General features: G+C 39.0%; 2 protein-coding genes across 3 annotated transcripts in view; both read right to left on the reverse strand.

Moving 5' to 3' along the window:
• Positions 1 to 358: 358 nt before the first annotated feature.
• GALNT7 (polypeptide N-acetylgalactosaminyltransferase 7) overlaps positions 359 to 18048 on the reverse strand; it is a 132257-nt gene continuing 114567 nt past the window's right edge. For both annotated transcript variants that reach the window (XM_081090924.1, XM_081090923.1), the window contains 6 exons: positions 17930 to 18047; positions 14491 to 14613; positions 11359 to 11577; positions 7465 to 7563; positions 6393 to 6521; positions 359 to 2260 (listed from right to left, as the gene is read on the reverse strand). In XM_081090924.1, coding sequence (XP_080947050.1) covers positions 2123 to 2260; positions 6393 to 6521; positions 7465 to 7563; positions 11359 to 11577; positions 14491 to 14613; positions 17930 to 18047 — 826 coding nt within the window. In that variant the 3' untranslated portion in view covers positions 359 to 2122. The remainder of the gene's footprint in view (positions 2261 to 6392; positions 6522 to 7464; positions 7564 to 11358; positions 11578 to 14490; positions 14614 to 17929; position 18048) is intronic.
• Positions 15651 to 16130, reverse strand: LOC308519232 (large ribosomal subunit protein eL21-like; the record flags this gene model as incomplete). The annotated part of the gene is made up of 1 exon (XM_081091231.1): positions 15651 to 16130. One exon carries the CDS (start codon positions 16128 to 16130, stop codon positions 15651 to 15653), a length of 480 nt encoding a protein of 159 aa, XP_080947357.1.

Consider the following 18048-nt stretch of genomic DNA (forward strand, 5'->3'; position numbering starts at 1 on the left):
GGCCTATGCATAGTTAGCAAGGTTATAATTTATTCAACAAGAAAAATGGAACCTATTTGCAAACACACAAGTAATTAAAGTACCAACTCTCTTTCTTTCTTATAGTTGATTTATTTTGCAATTATTTAAGCATATAAATTTACTCCTTTTTAAACATCTCTAGAGATGAATGAAAGTTAAAATGGTTGATTATAGATCAGTAGCAAAATACAAATAGACAATTCAAAATTATAAATAAAATTCTGTTTAGGATGTTTAACTCTCCAAATTTAAGGACTAGCCTTGGAAGAAACAGATTTGTAGACTTTTCATTTAAACAAATGTAGGTTTTTGTTTTTTTGTTGTTTTTTTCTTTTTTGAGCTTTAATTAAAAATATTTCCCTCTGGCAGTAGTTTGTGAATTCCATTCATTGTAATGATATCATAATTACAGGATCAAAAATGCTTAATTTACTTTCCATTCCCCAACTCATGTTATTTGCCCCCCCCCTTTAACATAGCATTTTATTATTTTTAAAAATATATTTTTATTGATTTCAGAGAGAGAGAAACATCAATGATGAGAATCATTGATTGGCTGCCTCCTGCATGCCCCCTACTGGGGATCAAGCCTACAACAGGGCTTGTGCCCTGACCAGGAATTGAACTGTGACCTCCTGGTTCAAAGGTCGATGCTCAAACACTGAGTCACGCTGGTCAGGCTTAACATAGCATTTTAATATTTTGAGCAATAAAAGAGTATTTCGTTAGAAATAAAAATCTAATCAATCATCTCCAGTATTTGGTTTTCCTATACTGTCTTAGTAAATGTTTAAATCCAAACAAGTCTTCTTTTCACTGGAAAAATACTAATAGAAATATACTTCCTAAAAGAATTAAAAGATTAGGGGGGAAAAATAAAAAAATAAAGATTAGGGAACTAACACTTAATCTAACAGAAAGGAGTTCATATTTGTTAATGAACTGTATTTTTAAATAGCCTATTTAAATTTTTAAAAAATGTGCAGGGAATTTTATTTGGATGAAGATATAAATAAAACGTCCATTCACTCTTGGCTTGAAAGGTTGCACAGCTTAGGTTATAATGCACAGGAGCTTTGTAAGGCTTAATTTAACAAGGGCTTGAAAATTCTTCAGAATGAACCTTTGATGTTTGTTTACAGCAGTGTTTTGTTGTTTTTGTTACCTCCCTCTCCCCCATTTTAAGATTTGAAACTGAGAATTATAGTTTTCTATAATGACAGGTATTGGGGGAAAGTAAATTCCAGAGGTCAATGGTCAATTTTTTTCTAGTTGGCAGACCCTTCTGCTCTTTTAGGAGTTGGTATTAACAGAGGGCAGTGGGAATGCCAGCAAGTAAGGAACTTAATGCCATACAATCTTCAGTTCCTATGGAAGAGCCTTGGGGTTTCATGTTGTTAATTTTTTTCAAGCCATACAACATTTGATCTCAGAGCAAATGGTAGCACATAAATTCATTTCTGAGTAGTAAAAGTATTTACTGGTGACAATTCCATCATTACCATCCTATACATTTCATTGAAAGCTCTTGAAATATATACTGAGAAAATGAAAGAGGCACTAAATGTGTTGAAATTCACCTTTCAAAAAAGCAGCATGACGGTGAAGGAAGGCCACCTTGGCTAATAACCTGTGGCAGTGCTTCAAAAAGATGTAAAATTAAATAAAGACACAACAGGTTGATAATCACCAAGTTATATATGAAAGTCTGGTTACTCCAACCTTTTTTCAAGTGTGTTAAAAAAAAAAAATCAAACTGCCTGTCAGACCCCTGAGTGTAATCCCAAAGAAGACAACGATGCTTTTAGCTCTGTTCTGAACAGATATAAATGCACAAATTACCAACATCATCTTAAAACAAAACAACACAAAAAGATGTAAACATCTATAAAGTTTAAGGTAAAAGCAGTTTTGTAAACAGTAACTGCAGATGACAATGTTATTGTAAAATCACAGTTTATCAATGTCCTTCAAACCTATCAGGAGGTGCTGGGTTTGGAGCTGTACAGAGTTAATAATAGTTGCAGCAGGTTTCAGGCGGTTTTCAGTCCTGTGAAAATTTACGTGTCAGCAGGTAGGTTATTGGTTTCTTTTATTCTTTCTAAACACTGTGGATGTTATTCATTTCCCACTTCTGAGTCATTTTACTGGAGTCACAGTTGGAGAGGAACACTTGATGGAGGACATCTGAGCGGTCTAAGCACTTTCCGGAAGGAATGTGAGTAAACCTGTGCAGGTTCTGGAAAACACAGAAAAAAAGTTTTAAATTTGTACTTTTTTGATGTTACTGACATTAGAAGAAGTCCTTATTTGGCTTTCATACGAAGTTAATTCAAATCAGTAGGATGTCTTTACATTTTGTTGACGGTTTCCTTTGTTATGCAAAAACCTTTTAGTTTGATGTAATCCCATTTGTTTATTTTTTCTTTTGTTTCCCTTGCTGGAGGAGACATATCCAAAAAAACATTAAGAAGAGCATGTCAGAGTTTAGTGCCTATGCTGTCTTCTAGGAGTTCTATGGTTTTGGGTCTTACATTTTAAGTTTTTAATCTACTTTGAGTTTATTCTTACATATGGTGTAAGGAAGTGATCTAGTTTCATTTTTTGCATGTACCTGTGCTGTTTTCCCATCACCGTTTATTGAAGAGACTGTCTTTACCCCATTATATATTCTTGTCTTCTTTGTCATAGATTAATTAACCAAATAGGCATAGATATATTTCTGGGCTCTCTATTCTGTTCCATTACAAAATAGTCACAGGGATACAACATACTGCATAGGGAATATAATACTGTAATAACTATGTATGGTGGCAGCTGGGGACTAGACTTATTGGGGGGATTCACCACTACGCTGTACACCTGAAACTAATATAATATTGAATGTCAACTGTACTTGAAAAAAATTTTTTTTGAAAAAAAAAAAAGATGATAATTCAAGCAAGATGGACAGGCTTCAACCAATCAACCATACATCAGACGTCGGACTTTTCTTGATCGTCAGTCTTGTAAGTGCTTTTATTGTTTATATAAAGACTTATGTTATAATGTACTGCTGGTACCTCAAGTTCGGTGCATACAAACCTAAATTCATTATCTTTCCCTCCAAATCTATTTTTCTAGTTCCTATTCTGACTAATGACAATATCAGCTTTCCAGTCCTCACGATAGAGGCATCCATGTTGTACCTTCTTCCCTTCCTCACGTCCTTCCCTCCCTCCCTTCCTGTAGAGCAATCACGGGGTGATATTTGCCATATCTCTGGTATACACCCTTTCCCACCCCGCTGCAATGCCTTAGGTTAGCCCTCATCATCTGCTGTAGGTTTCTTCACATAGTTCAGGGCTTCTTAGAGGGTGGTCCTCAGGCTATCTAAGATTGTATCAGTAAGGCTGAAACTATTTTGATAATAATACAAAGGCCCTATTTGCCTTTTTCCTCGTATTGACATTTATACTGACAGCGCAAAAGCAATGGTGGATAAAAGTGCTGGTGCCTCAGCATAAATTAAGCAGTGTCACAAAACTGTGCTAACAGTCCATTCTAACAGTTAAAAAAGGAAATGCCAGTTTCACTTAAGAATGTCCTTGATGAAGCAGTAAAACTTATTAGTTTTACTAAATCTTAACCCTTGAGTATACTTTTAAGAAGATTCTATAAGATGAAATGGGAAATATGCATAAGACACTCCTGTATAGTGATTACCACGGTTATCTTGAGGGAAAGTACACATGCAACTGTCTGACTTGAGAGTTCAACTAGCTGCTTTTTTCATGATTTGTCATTTTGACTAGAAAGGTCCACTCACAGATAAACTACAATTATTTAAACTTTGTAGACATTTTCATGAAAAGGAAGTGAGCCTCTCCCTTCAAGAAGAAAAACAACAATCACAAAAAACAAATCCACAAATCTGACAGTATTTGGTGCCATTGATACAAGTTGAGTTTTCAAGGAAATATTAAGAATTTTTGAAAACTGGCAACCACCACCGTGAACATGATAGCTTCCTAATATGTATATTTTTGACATTGCACAATGAAATGTGTCACCATTTGCAAGATCATAACTTAGTAAACCATGATTTTCCAAACGAGCAATGCATGATGTTACAAAAGCTCATATGGGTAAAAAATCCATTCAAAGACCAATGGATTTTAATGTAACATAGGAAAGTGTTCACTTATATGGTTTCAGATTCTACACGACAAACAACTTAAGAAACTATCACTTATAGACTTGGGTAGGAGCATCAAAGAATAGCCAAATTATCTGAAAATGCTATTAAATTATTCCTCTTTTCCAACTGAATGTTTATGTGAGGCTGGATTTTCCTCATCTACTGCAACTAAAACAATATATAATTTCAAATGGAATGTAGAAGCAGTATGAGAATTCAGCTGCCTTCTGTTAAACCAGATATTAAAGGGATTTGCTAAACTATAAAACAATGCCTTCCTCACTTTTTTCGAAAAAGTTATTATGCATTAAAAGTATTTATATTAATATGCAATAGGACTAGTATTAGTTTTATATAAATTATAAATACATAAATACCTGTAAAATTTATTGGATTAATCTCCAATTTTGGATATTTTGTTAGCTATAATCTACATAAACATAATCTGTGTGAGAAGAGTCCCAATAATTTTTAAGAGGGTAAATGGAATCCAGAGACCGGAGCGTTTGAGAACTTCTGATGAAGCTTTACAGTTCATATTCACAATGTTTCCAGAATTATTTTCCTAAAAGTATCAACTGTTTCCTATCACTGCATTTCTCAAATAATGCCAACTGCTCTCCTAAACTTACAAAGTGAAGTTCAATGTTCTGTCATATGGAGGGAAATTCTAAATGTGATTCCTCGAATTTTTCTCTATACACTTTCATGCCATGCCTTTGCTCACCCATTTTTCTTATTTACTCTCCATTAGAAATCTCTTTATACTTCAGTGATACCGGTGCAATGATACTTCCTCTATGAAACTCATCAGAAAAAATTCCTATTAACCTCTCTTCTGCTGTCTTATGGCATTGTGCTTATTTTAATTTCTACCTTCCCCCCCCCTTCTCTGCTATTGTAGTATGATGTGCTTATTTTTTGAAGTCACTAGCCCTAGTATTCAGAGGTGGGCAAAAGTAGATTTAAGTGTCCACTTTCATTGGTCATTAAATTATCAGCCATCGTTAACTAAAAGACAAATTATAAGGATATGAAATAATAAAAACAATAATAATAATAGAAATAATAATAAATACAAAAATAAACTTTCATGTACTCACAACTGTAAGCCTACTTTTGCCCACCCCTGTATGTTTAGTAATGTCTGATGCACAAATGTATATTTAGTGCTGTGCCCTTTAAAGTATATAAAATATGCACATTCCATTTTTTAATCTATTACTTCTCAATGGTAGTTTCTGGTCTCTTAGCCTTCTTTTACTACTTTACTAATATTGTTCTCCCTGACCCCTATCACTTATTGCTATTATTAATTTCTTTGTGGAAATAAATGCTTTGTTCTTCAAGATTTATGCTGATCTTCTCCTTCCTAACTTGTTATAAAAAAATCAGCAATTGACACACTCACCACTTTATAGTAATTATCTATGAATGTTGATGACTGGGAATATTAAGCTGGGTCATAGTAACGTACCTACATAGTAAACAAGTGCTTGCATGACAGACACGGTATGATAACATATATTAAATGAGTAAATAAAGTTGAGGTTGCCAGGTTATTTCAGTTTGGGGTAGCTTTCCAAACTTTATGTTTTACAATTTATTTTAGCCAAGTGCATACTTTGAAAATTATACATCCATCTATCAATATGATGGAATCCTCAACTTGGCACAGAACTCTTGAATATTCACAGCTAAAATAGAAAAACTGTTCCTTCCCACAGTGTCAACTAAATATGACCTTTAAAGCAAGGAACAGGCAACATTTATCTAATGATTGTATCTATAAAACAATGATAAGGAAGTAGTGAAGGCCTAGATTTCCAAGTGTTATTTGTCTGTCTCCAACGCCACCTGCTGGACAACATGAAATATAAACACAATATTTTTTTTGTTACATATATTTGCCCTCACAGAATACTGATTTTCCTGGGTTACTGAGATTAGTGGGCCTTTGCGGACATCTTGCGACTTCGTTACATGACAACATTGCACCAGAGAATAAAAGTGATGGTTCATTATGGAACAATGGAGTCATTAGTGCTCAGGAAAACAAATGACTGAATGAGAGGGAAAGGCAAGTCAATTTGAATGCAGTTTTTAAGATTTATACATCTAAATTCCACAAGGTAGGTGTTATTAAAATGAAATTGCATATTATTATTTTGGAAGTTGAAATGTAGAATACCTTGAAGTACTGCCATTCCTTATATTCATTTAGGTTACAGTGTGTAATCATGATTTTTGATCCATCAGGCCCCTTTGTCAAACACTGATCATACTGCATGAGTTGATTAGCTTCGTTGATTCGGAAAAGCTATTAAAAAAAGAAAAGAAAAAAATAACAGGCACCTTCTCTGCTGATACACAAAAACTAACTCAATGGCTATCTTATTTTTCTATAATATTTTTGTATGTTCAAAACTATAAATCCAAAGACTGGAATTGTATTCATTTTGATGTTAGCAAACTAACACTGGAAGGATTATGTTCTGTAGCCTCTGAGATACAGAAGGGGTCATTAACACGTATTTATCAAGTACCGACAATGTGAGAAAATACAAGTGAAAACAGATCTGATGGCTTACTATCTAACTTAGAGGCAAGAAAAACACATAAGGAAGTAGGAAAATATATTAGGGGAATATACATTACTGGCAGTAACATTCCAGCTTATTGGGAAGAAATGTGGAATTCTGGATAATATTTGCAAATACAATTGTTAGGGAGCTAGGCTTGCAGAGTTATGGACTCACACAAGAATATATTCTAACTAGAGGCCTGGTGCCTCTTCGTCAGTTGGACATCCTTAGTGCTCCCATGGAGGGGATGCTGCTGCGCTTGCCAGTGTGAGCCCGGCTTCTAGCTGAGCAGAGCTCCCCCTGTGGGAGCGCACTGACCACAGGGGCAGCTCCTGCATTGAGCGTCTGCCCCCTGGTGGTCAGTGCGTGTCATAGCAACCGGTCGGTCGATTTGCATAGAATGTCTTTTTTTTTTTTTTTTTTTTTTTTTTTAGGATAGAATGTCTTATATTAAATTCTAGATTATGACTGCTTATGTGAAAAGCAGTGCTGCTATTATACCCTCATTTAACTAAAAGTTTTAGCTCAGTCCGTTCTTTCTTTTTCTTTTTTTACTGAATGGTTTACTTTACCAAACAAAGAAAATTACCAAACTGAAAAGCAAAGGAATTCCCAAGATCAACAAGCCTGGCAGCTCTCACTATAGAACCAATTTAAATATGAAAGGAGTTAATTTACCTGGTTCCCTCCCATCCTGTGGCAGGGTCCTAGTTCAACAAAGCCTCCATTTGTCCTTCCCATGCTATCAATGCAGTAAGCAGATTCAAAGCCTCTGATCTAAAAAAAGGAACAAAGAACCAATAGCAGGCAACTGTTTAGTTTTTATTATGCCCTAACATCAGAGTAAAAGAGTTTCATGTTAAATATTGCAGTTCATAGTGGACATTTGGGTGTGTGTAATGCCAGGTTATTACTGTATTTATTGTCAGTCTTGGAATAGCTTAGAACATAGTAGTCATCTTTGAAATAATTTAGGGTCTTTAACTCAGCATTAGAATGGGCTCATTCCAAGGAAGGGCATTGGCCTATAGATTTTGATAAAATACCACAGAAGAAAAAAAATTAAAAGACAGTAACTATTAAGTACAATCTCAGACTCAGATAATTCATGTGAATGAGAAGCAACTAGTGTTACCTAACCACAGTGGTCACAGACACTGGCCCTAGATGTCTAGACCAGAACTGAATTTGTAAAGTAACTCTCCCAAATGGCTGGGAGGCACTTTTGGTAGCTGTCTGCAGGGACCCAAGGGGCGAACGTTATGGCAGCTGGACCAGGCAGTGAGACTTTTCTCTGACTATGGATAAGGAAGGTGAAAAGCCAACACGGTTTCCATCTTGGAAATGCACATTTCTTATAAAAAAAAACTTTTCCCTTTTTAGAAATATTATATATCTCAATTATAAATTACTATAATATATGTTTTATTCATTCAGTCACTATATACTGACCAAGCACTGTGACAATGTGAGGGCTTTAGAAGATACAAAGAGAAGCAAAAGCAAGTCCTGGTCCTCAGGATCCTCATGTCTGCAGGGAGGCTGAGGGGTCAAGTCAGTCAGGATGGAGGGATGGACGTGTGGAGGAAGAGCCCTCTCCTGCAGCCGCCTGGAGGAATTCCGAAGCAGCTGGTGGAATGTGCAGGGAAGGCTGAGAAGTGAAATGTAAGGTGCCAGAACAGGAAGCGGTTAAACTGAAGATGTATTCAGATTGAGATTGTAAAGGGAGGACAGAAAACTCCATGTATTGATTCACTTGGGCATTTAGTTATTCATCCAATATGAAGTGAGTACTGTGTCAGTTATGTTGTAGGCTCTGATACACCCATGAATGAAAAGGATAAAGACCCTTGCCCCTGTGAGCTTATATTCTAGGGAAGGAAACAATATAAGCCCAAGCCACAATAGACATGTTAGAGAGGGATAGGTGCCGTGAAACAGAAAAGAAAAAGAGCAAGTTAATGAGGGCCTGTGTGGCCAGGAGTGTTTGGGGGATAGATAGCAGGTGGATCTCACTGAGAAGGTGCCAGGGGAGCAGACTTGAGGTGTATGTAAGAGTTAGCTACGCACGCAGAGGGAAGGAGGTCCAGGCAGAGGGTGCAGCAAAGGCTGCCTGCACTAAGGACGGAGGACAGTGGGGCTGGAGTGAGTGAGGAGGAGTAGCAGGTGAGGCCACAGAGGAATAGGGCCAGAGATGCAGGCCCTAGAGGCCATTAGAAAGGACTGTGCCTTCTCTTTGAGGAACAGGAGGTGTCACTGCAGGTTTCTGACAGAGGAACATGATCATTTTTGAAAGACCACCCTGACTGCTGTGTTTAGAACAGGAAGTAGGAAGGCAAAGCTAGTTTCAGTGAGATGTGGTGGCTTAGACGAGAGTAAGAAAGGATCAGAGTCTGGAACTAGATGTAAGTGAGAGGGAAGGAAAGGATTCAAAAGAGACTCCAAAGCTTTGGCCTGAGCAGTCAGCTAAGATAGGCTGGGGAGGGGAGACAGGGAGGTCACTGTTGGATGCGTTGAGTTTGAGATGTCTGTTAGTCAAATGGAGAGGTCCACTAGGCAGTTGGATATACTTGTCTGCGCTCTGGGAGAGAGATTTAGGTTAAAGATAGAAACTGGGGTCACCAGCATGTAGGTGGTTTTAAAGCCACGAGACAGACAAGATCACCAAGCGAATTCCTTCCTTTTGCATAGAAGGCACTATACTAACTAGGAGATTAAAAGATAACCAAAACTGGGGTCCGAGCTGCCAGGGGCCATGCTCTGGTTGGGAGTTAAACACAACTTGCTGTAATAGCGCACAGAGGTGAATAAGGGCACTGGGATAAAGGCACTGACATAAGAGGTGCAGAGAGAGTGGCATAGAGTCCTTTGTTGGCTCCTTGGGATTCCTTTGGAACGGACCCTGTCCTGTTTTCTATCTGTGTTTTCTCGTCCAGCCCCATGAAACATCCACCTGCTGACGGCTCCAAGCACACATCCTTAGATGTGCCTCTGCCCCTGTTCTGGGTTTCAGTGTTACACGGCTTACGATCTACTTGACAACTCCACCTGGGCCCTTCCCAAGTCCAGAACACCAAGAGAGAACTTGCTATTCCCGACCCCTCTCACTCATCCTGGCTACCGACTTCCTAATCTCAGATGCCACCTGGTCCACTACTCAAATGAAAAACAAAACTAAATGCCATCCTGGCCCATGTCCTTTGCATACAAATCCATCAGTGACCTACCTCCAGATCTTCACTTTGTTTGCTTCTCTTCATCTCTGTCCTCACCGCCCTCGTCCAAACCCCCATCACTTCTCACTGGAAATACCCTACTGATCTCCTAAACTGTCATTATTGTTTCTACTCTAAATCCTCACAGCAGGGTGATTACAAACAACAGCATAAATCAAATAACGTTACCTTTCTGTTTAAAACCCTTGCATGGCTTCCTACCACCCTTAGGATAAAACGCCTCCCTCCTCACCTGCCTGTCACTTCGTCTTATTTAAACTGCTCTTTTCTGCTCATCAAACATGCAAAGCATTTCCTGGCTCAGAGCCTTCAAACTCATTTTCTTTACCTGGAACACTTTCCCAGCTCTCTGATTTCAGATCTCAGATTAATGTCACCTCCTCAGAGAAGCCTTCCCTGCCCTGTCCTTATGTCCTCTTGAACATTACCTGCTAATTTCATTCATAGCCTTTACCACCATCCATCAGTATCTTCTTTGTCTTTCCTGTTTTTTGTTTGTTTTTTTGGGGGAGGGGTGGGAGGGGGGGGCGGGGGTTGTCTCTCATCTACTGGCATGTAAGTTCCCTGAGGAAAAGGACCTTGTTTGTCTTGTTTTCTATCCAGAAGAGTGACTGGCTCAGCTAATATTTGTTGGGACACACAATTAAGCAAAAACATACAGATGTGAAAGTTCGTGGCATGTTTAATACAGCACCATATGGGTGGGTGAATCAGAAATGCACCCAGTTACAAAGGCAAGTTTGAAGAAACAAAGAAATGACAACACAGATCAATGACTTTGATTTTCATTATTTCCAGCTACCATTAATTCATTCATTTGACAAGCATTTTGAGGGCCTATTGTATATGGGGGTCTCTGCAGTAGTTCACTGGGACACAATGGTGAACATATACTAACTGACCGGCTAAGAGAGAGGCAATTTTCAGTGTTATGAGAACTCATGCAAAAACCACAGGACTGAGTCTTTTTGATGGAGTGGGAAAGAATACGAAAGACTTTTTATTGAGAAAAGCTACAGTGGTAATTCCTACATTGAATGCAGCAATAATAAGTTGGAATTAGCCAAGAAAGGGAGTCAGACTGAGGGGCAGAGAAGTGGCAGGAGAGAGTAGACAGTGTTCCCGACTAGAGGAGACATATGTGCAGAGAAGAGGGGACATTCAGTCAGCTGCTCCGGGTGGTTGTAACTGGGAAGGTGGGGGAGGTACCAGACAGATTTACCCAAACTTTCCCTCAAGATTCTTCTCCCTCATACATTTCATCTCTCCCTGCATTCTCCCAAACTCAAGTCTCCAAACACACGCACTTTGATATCTGAATATCACTGATACTTACTTCTCCCCAGTCAATATTTTTGGGTGGCAAAGGGTAGTGTGAGGTGATATCATAAGCGATCTCTTCCATGAACCATTTGAAACTTTTGCAGTTGTGATCTTCTCGAAATTTTTTCAGCTCAGAGATATCTCCATATGCTAATGCCTTTGATTCAGGACGACTGGCATAGAAGTAGTCTTTATATTCATCCCACCAGACCTCAACAACTCTAACATAATTCTGTGGAGAAAAAAATTAATATCATTATAACAAAAATATTTGTAATGTCATAAACAGCTTCTTTTAGACATCTGAAATATGACCAACATATAACAAACTTATTTCAATAAGGCCTAATATTTAAACAACAAATGCAACTGAGCTAATGACTCTAATATGTCAACTGCCAAGGATAAAATCATCATGCATGTTCAACTAAAAAGTGATGGACATAGACTCTTAGCTGCAAGAGATATCTATTTTAAGAGACTATATTCTGTCCTGCTTCTAAAGGAAGATTTGCTACCTAGAGGGGTTTATGAGAGGCTGGCTAGACACTGGTGCTCCTCCCAGAATTATCTCCATACTACTAGCATATGCAGGGAAAAACCCCATTTCAGAAACCATCACGAAAAACAATCGTTTTAATAAAACACATCTTACAACTATAATAGGACCATTTTTACCATAACCCAGAATTAACTGGGTATTTTCCCCAGTTGGCACACTTTAAGAAAAAAGTAATTAATGAACAATAAAATCAGCTGACATTGTGATAACTGAAAAAGACCTAACTTCTAAGGTTTTAGCGAATGCTGCATGTAGGCATGAATATACGTGACAGGTTTAGTACACACTCAATCTAGTCTCTTGGTCTTCTCCAGCATGCCTCAGCAAACTGTTGTAAAGGGCCAGAGAGAAAGCATTTTTGGCTTAGTGGGCCATAGATATCTCTGTTGTAACTACTCAACTCTGCTGAGAAAGTAGCCATAGACAATGTATAAACACATGGGTGTGGGTTGTGCTCCAATACAACTTGATTTACTATAGGGCTGGATCTGGCCCATTGTTTTACATCAGGAGTAGGAAAATCTAGCATTCTTTTACATTTTTTTCTAGACTACAAGATAACTCTCAAAGGGTGAACGTGACCTTGCAAGCATGTTATTGCAAAAGCTATTGGCTTCAACAAAGTCTTAAGCAGCAGTATCCTAAAAGAGCATGTAAGATAGCTAACTATTTTGAATCCTTGCAAATTCATCCAAAATTAGACACAGTCCATGTCTTTTAGATACTAATGAATGTGAAGATTTAAATGCACACACATACGGTTATGGCAACAAAAAGAAGGAATAGTTGTTTGGGGTGGAAAGGGGCATTATGGAGGGATGCTGGATGGCTTAATCTTGAAAGAGTGGTTAATTAGGTGGGTATAGTATTGAGGGCAAAGAGAAATGCAAATAAAGATGGCAAATCATGATGCATTTGGAATCCTCCAAGTAGTTTGCCACAGGTGGAATGAGTGCAGGATTCAGAGAGAAACTCGCCTCACTGTTCTCATTTTAAGATGAGAATAATCATAGTCTTTATCTTATAGTATGTTGTGAAAATTAAAAAAACTAATCTATGGAAAGCATGTAGATTTGTGTCTGATACCTAATAACCAATCAAAAAGTGTTAGCTATTATTATTTCTATGGACTGTGAGTTTTATCCTTTATATGAGAGTCATCAAAAGGTTTTAAGCAGGAAACAGACATAAGGACATCGAAGCTGATGACAGAGAGCCAAGTGGGAGGCTGTTTAATATCCATGGGAGACATCTAAAGACCTGCACTAAGCATAGCAAGGAATGGACTTAAGAGATATGTCTGAGGTCGAACTGTCAGGGCTTCATCAGGTGAGAGGTCAGTTGGACAACCCTAACATGCCCCCCAAGTTTTATTCATGGGCAAATAGAGAACACAGGAAAAGGAATCATTTTTGAGAACAAGTTTAAAAGTTTGACTACGTTGAGTTTGAAATATCTAAGAGGATAATTCTAGAAGACAATTAACTATAAAGATCTGAAGCTCAAAGACAAATGGGCTAGATAAATCCACAAAAACCATCGGCACCCTGGTGGTTGAAGTGCATGGTGCTAAATTTGGAGAAAAGAAAGTGCCTGGCACATTCGGGGCATTCTCTAAGAATATGCTGAACATGGCACTTTCTGGGTAGTTTTTATGGAAGCTACAATTCATTTGTAGAGTTCCCTTGAGTTGGTTAAGGACTCCAGAAAATGAAGGGCATCAGAGTTATGGGCTCTTAGAACTTACGACAGCAGCCCAACAAGACTTTCAACAGAGGCTGTTATCCTAGCAATGGGACATTTGGCCTCTGTATGGAGCTTCCCTGGTTTGTTCTGTTCTAAGGGACAAAAAATATTAATCTTTCACAAGCACTACTCAAAATTTGATTTTGTTTACTACAAAAACTCTTAATATAATTAATTTTTAAAATTAATTTAAAGTTTTTAAATTTCACACGCTGCTGTGAAATTAGGCCTTGTGGGATATAGCTGTTTGTCATTTTGATTTATAAAAAAAAAATATATATATATATATATATATATATAAAAAATAATATTTTCCTCATTTGTGACTAATAGAAGTTGATATTTTCATTTCCACTACTTTCCTTTCCTACAGAGTGTCAGTCCATTGGAGTTTATTTGCGATGTCTTTATGGAGAACATTCATGAATAGGATACAATGACTAATTTTAAAGAACAATAAGGTATTTCATGAGTAGGTCTAGCCTAGGGTAAAAGTGAGGACCTGTGTGATTGCTTACAGCAGTTCTCAACCTGTGGGTCACGACCCCTTTGGTGGTCGAACCACCCTTTCACAGAGGTCTCCTAAGACCATCCTGCATATCAGATATTTATATTATGATTCATTACAGTAGCAACATTACAGTTATGAAGTAGCAACGAAAATAATTGTATGGTTGGGTTACAACATGAGGAACTGTATTTAAAGGGCCAGAAGGTTGAGAACCACTGGCTTAAGAGCTTGTCCCGTTCAGTGAGCTGACATTTACTCAGTACCACAGCATGTGGTACATAAATGTTAGTTCCCTCGCCTTCTCCACTTGCAACCAGAAGACTCACCTTCATCGTTGGAGAAGACCCAACATTAATGGGCGGAGGATTCCCTTGCCAGCCCTCGAGACGGTAGATATGTCCCACACGAGAACAAGGGACAAACAGTAATTTGCCGCCACACTGCCATATCTATCAAGAAAAATCACATGTGGAAGTTGTTTCAAATGCCAAAATAAATTATGGCTAAAAATTTGCCTTGTAACTGTAAATCTGAACTCTTAATTAGATACAGCATCCACAGGGAATTTGTAAACTAAACAAATCTTAAAATAACTTGCCTGTTTCCCAAACTCATTTAATAATGAAGGAGGCGATAGGAAAGCAGTAATATCTTTTGCTGCTGCTAAGGGACCTTTCCCTAAGTACTTGTCGCTCCAAGCAACCTTTTCGCAATGTAACCTTGCCAAACCATGCAGAGTCTCCATCTCTAACATCATTCATCGTTTCCATTGCTAATATATGTCCCACCTGGGTGATTATTATAATCTCCTGCCTGGCTTCTTCACCTCTAACTTCTCTCTCTTCAATGCTATCCTTATTTATAGCAAAAGATTATTCTAGTTCAGTGATGGCGAACCTATGACACGCGTGTCAGAGGTGACGCGCGAACTCATTTTTTTGGTTGATTTTTCTTTGTTAAATAGCATTTAAATATATAAAATAAATATCAAAAATAGAAGTCTTTGTTTTACTATGGTTGCAAATATCAAAAAATTTCTATATGTGACACGGCACCAGAGTTAAGTGAGGGTTTTTCAAAATGCTGACACACCGAGCTCAAAAGGTTCGCCATCACTGTTCTAGTTGAAGGGCAGCTTTGGGTCATGTTATTCCCTTGCTTAATATCTTCGATGGGTTTCCACTGCTTATCAAATTAAATAAAAACCTCTTAGCTCAGCATGAAAGACTCTCTTCAGTACGGTCCGAATGCACCAGTCCACTTTACCTTCTTGAATGTGTGTCTTATTCATGCTGTCAGATTCTGCTAAACTGTGCTCCTCGCTGTTTCCTGAATACATTCTTTTTTTTTTAGGGTGACACAAAGTTTTCTTTAATTATTCTTTGGGGGGAGGGATGCTACACTTCTACTCAATTAGTAGAAACATACTCAATTAAGAGAAACATTTTTATCAGCACAGAAGTCTTTTTATACTTTTTCCCACTTATCATGACATGAATTCATAGGGAATGGGTTCCAGCAGCTTAGGCTCCTTTCCATTGTTCTCACAGTGTGCTTCTCTGGGTGGAGCAGGCTGCCGCTTCCGTTGAACCCAGGTATCTTTCTCTTTGGTTTCCTTCTTTCTCTGATCATTTTCCTTCACACGTTTCAGGAAGCTATCTCGGCTCTTAGAGAGTTCAATATGCTCAATACGTACATTAATCCTCTTGGCAAGAATCTTGCCCTGAACTTGCCTGTCCACAATAATGCCCACTGCATGCTGGGTGACACTGTAGGCTCTTCCAGTGTTGCCATGGTGACATTTGTGGGGCATTCCTTTTTGAACACTGCCCATTCCCTTGATGTCCACAATATCACCTTTCTTGTAGATTCGCATGTTTGTGGCCAAAGGAACAACTCCATGTTTTCTAAAAGTCCTAGAGAACATATAGCGGGTGCCTCTCCTCATTCCCTTTGTGTTAGTCATTTTGGCGGATTACTGGAAGATGGTGGTTCCGGCCAAAAGGCCTGAATACATTCTTCATGTCTCACCTTTGTACCTCTTCCCATTCTATTTTCTCAGAAGTCCCTCTCCCCTCCCTTTGAGGCAGGATAGTGAGAAGCCAGAAAAATTCCTTGACAGGTAGAATGGGTAAACTGAAACAGACAGCCGATTCAAACTGGCCGCATCCAGCACCCGGATTTTCCTGCCTCCTCCCTGGCATGACCACTCCCTTAAGCATTAAGCCCTCAGGACAGAGAGTTTCTGATCAGCATCACATAATGTTAGGAACAAAGCCTCAGGTTTGCTGACCACAGGGACAGGCCTCAGTCGTGTTTCAGCTCCAGGCCCAGAAAAGCAGCAAAACCAGACAAAGAAATGTCATGGTTGGCATCAGGACCAGATGCAATGACCAATGACCCCTAACCTAGCATGGACCAATTAATAGAGACCATGATCCTGACCCTATATGCTCATGTTGATGGATCAGCATATTAAAGGGCACACCTGGAAAGCTGATGAAGATTCTATTGAGATCCTCCCCCCAAGACTTCCCTTAAAATTCCTGCTTTAGAAAACAGATAAAGACACCTAAGACAAAGGACCCAGTGTGCGCTCTCAAGAGCACACACACACCTTCTTTCTTCAGGCATGTATATTTGCTTTCTCTCTCCAAAGCTCTAAGGGTTCCCATGAAGCTTGCAACCAGGACAGCAGTAGGCAGCGGCAGCTCGGCCTGGGCTAGCCCGGGCGGTGAATCTTCGTCCAAAGGCCCTTCTTTTGCCTATGTAACTTGTTGCCCGAGTCCACACAGCCCAGCTGGCTCACTTCTGCCTCTGTGACTTTCCAAAAGGCCAAGGCAGCTCTCTGAGCAGCCAGTTCAATTTTCTTGGGGTGTACTTTTGCTTTACATGCTAAATAAACTTCCACAATGCGAGAGTTCTTGCCTCTGAATTCTTTCTTTGCCAAACTCAAGAACCGAGAGGCAACATTGCCAGTAACACCTTTATCTCTACTTACTGATAGCATACCCATCTTTCTAGTTCGGCCTCAAATTCTTCCTCCAGCGAGATGCTGTTTCTTAATCACACCAAGCAAATGGCACTCTACCTTCTTATCATATTATGAAGTTAAGTGTAATTCTAATCTCTTACTGACTGCAAGTTCCTTGAGAGCAAACACTGAGTTATTCTTCTTCCTCACAGTGCTAAGCCCTGGACATTTAAGACATGAGGTAACGCGTATCTGCTTAACTCAAACTCTGATATAGTTCTTTTTCTTTCTTTTGGGAAATGAGGTGGTGTTGCAGCATGGAAGGCATTAGTGCTCAAGGCCTGGCTCAGTGACGGGGGTGCTGCAGGAAGGCAGCTGCACTGTCAGTCTGAGGACGCACAGGCGTCGTTGGGATCTGCTTCCGTCCTGAGTCATGTCCTATAGTAATAAAGGGTCACTGTTTCAGTGGATGGTCAGATGTGACCCCAACACATGCAGACTCCCCAAAGGGTTCTCTAACAAAAGGCTCCAAAGTCCAGAAAGCCTTGGGTGTGGGGGAGGGGGAGGTATTTTTATTTCTGAAGCCTCCTGGCCTCAATTTTCAGATGAGCCATGTAAATATGCAGTACGTTTGGAGCTTGTATTTTGCCTACTTTCCTCCAAAGGCATACATTTTGCTAGCCGTTCCTTATAACTTAAAGAAATGCATTGAACAGAACCCAGCCTTTACCTGAAAGTCACAAAAGTCAGTCACGACCGAGAAAACGCCATTTGTTTAAATGCATGGTTACCTTGTATGAGATTTCAAAGTTTTCACCGCCCCAAATCTGGAGACCTGGATCGTACAGACCCAGTTCAAAGAAGAACTCTCGTTCAATGGCAAATAATCCACCAGCCATGGCTGGGGACC

The sequence above is a fragment of the Myotis nattereri genome, assembly GCF_964212035.1.
Source record: "Myotis nattereri genome assembly, chromosome: 5".
NCBI classification, from domain to species: domain Eukaryota; kingdom Metazoa; phylum Chordata; class Mammalia; order Chiroptera; family Vespertilionidae; genus Myotis; species Myotis nattereri.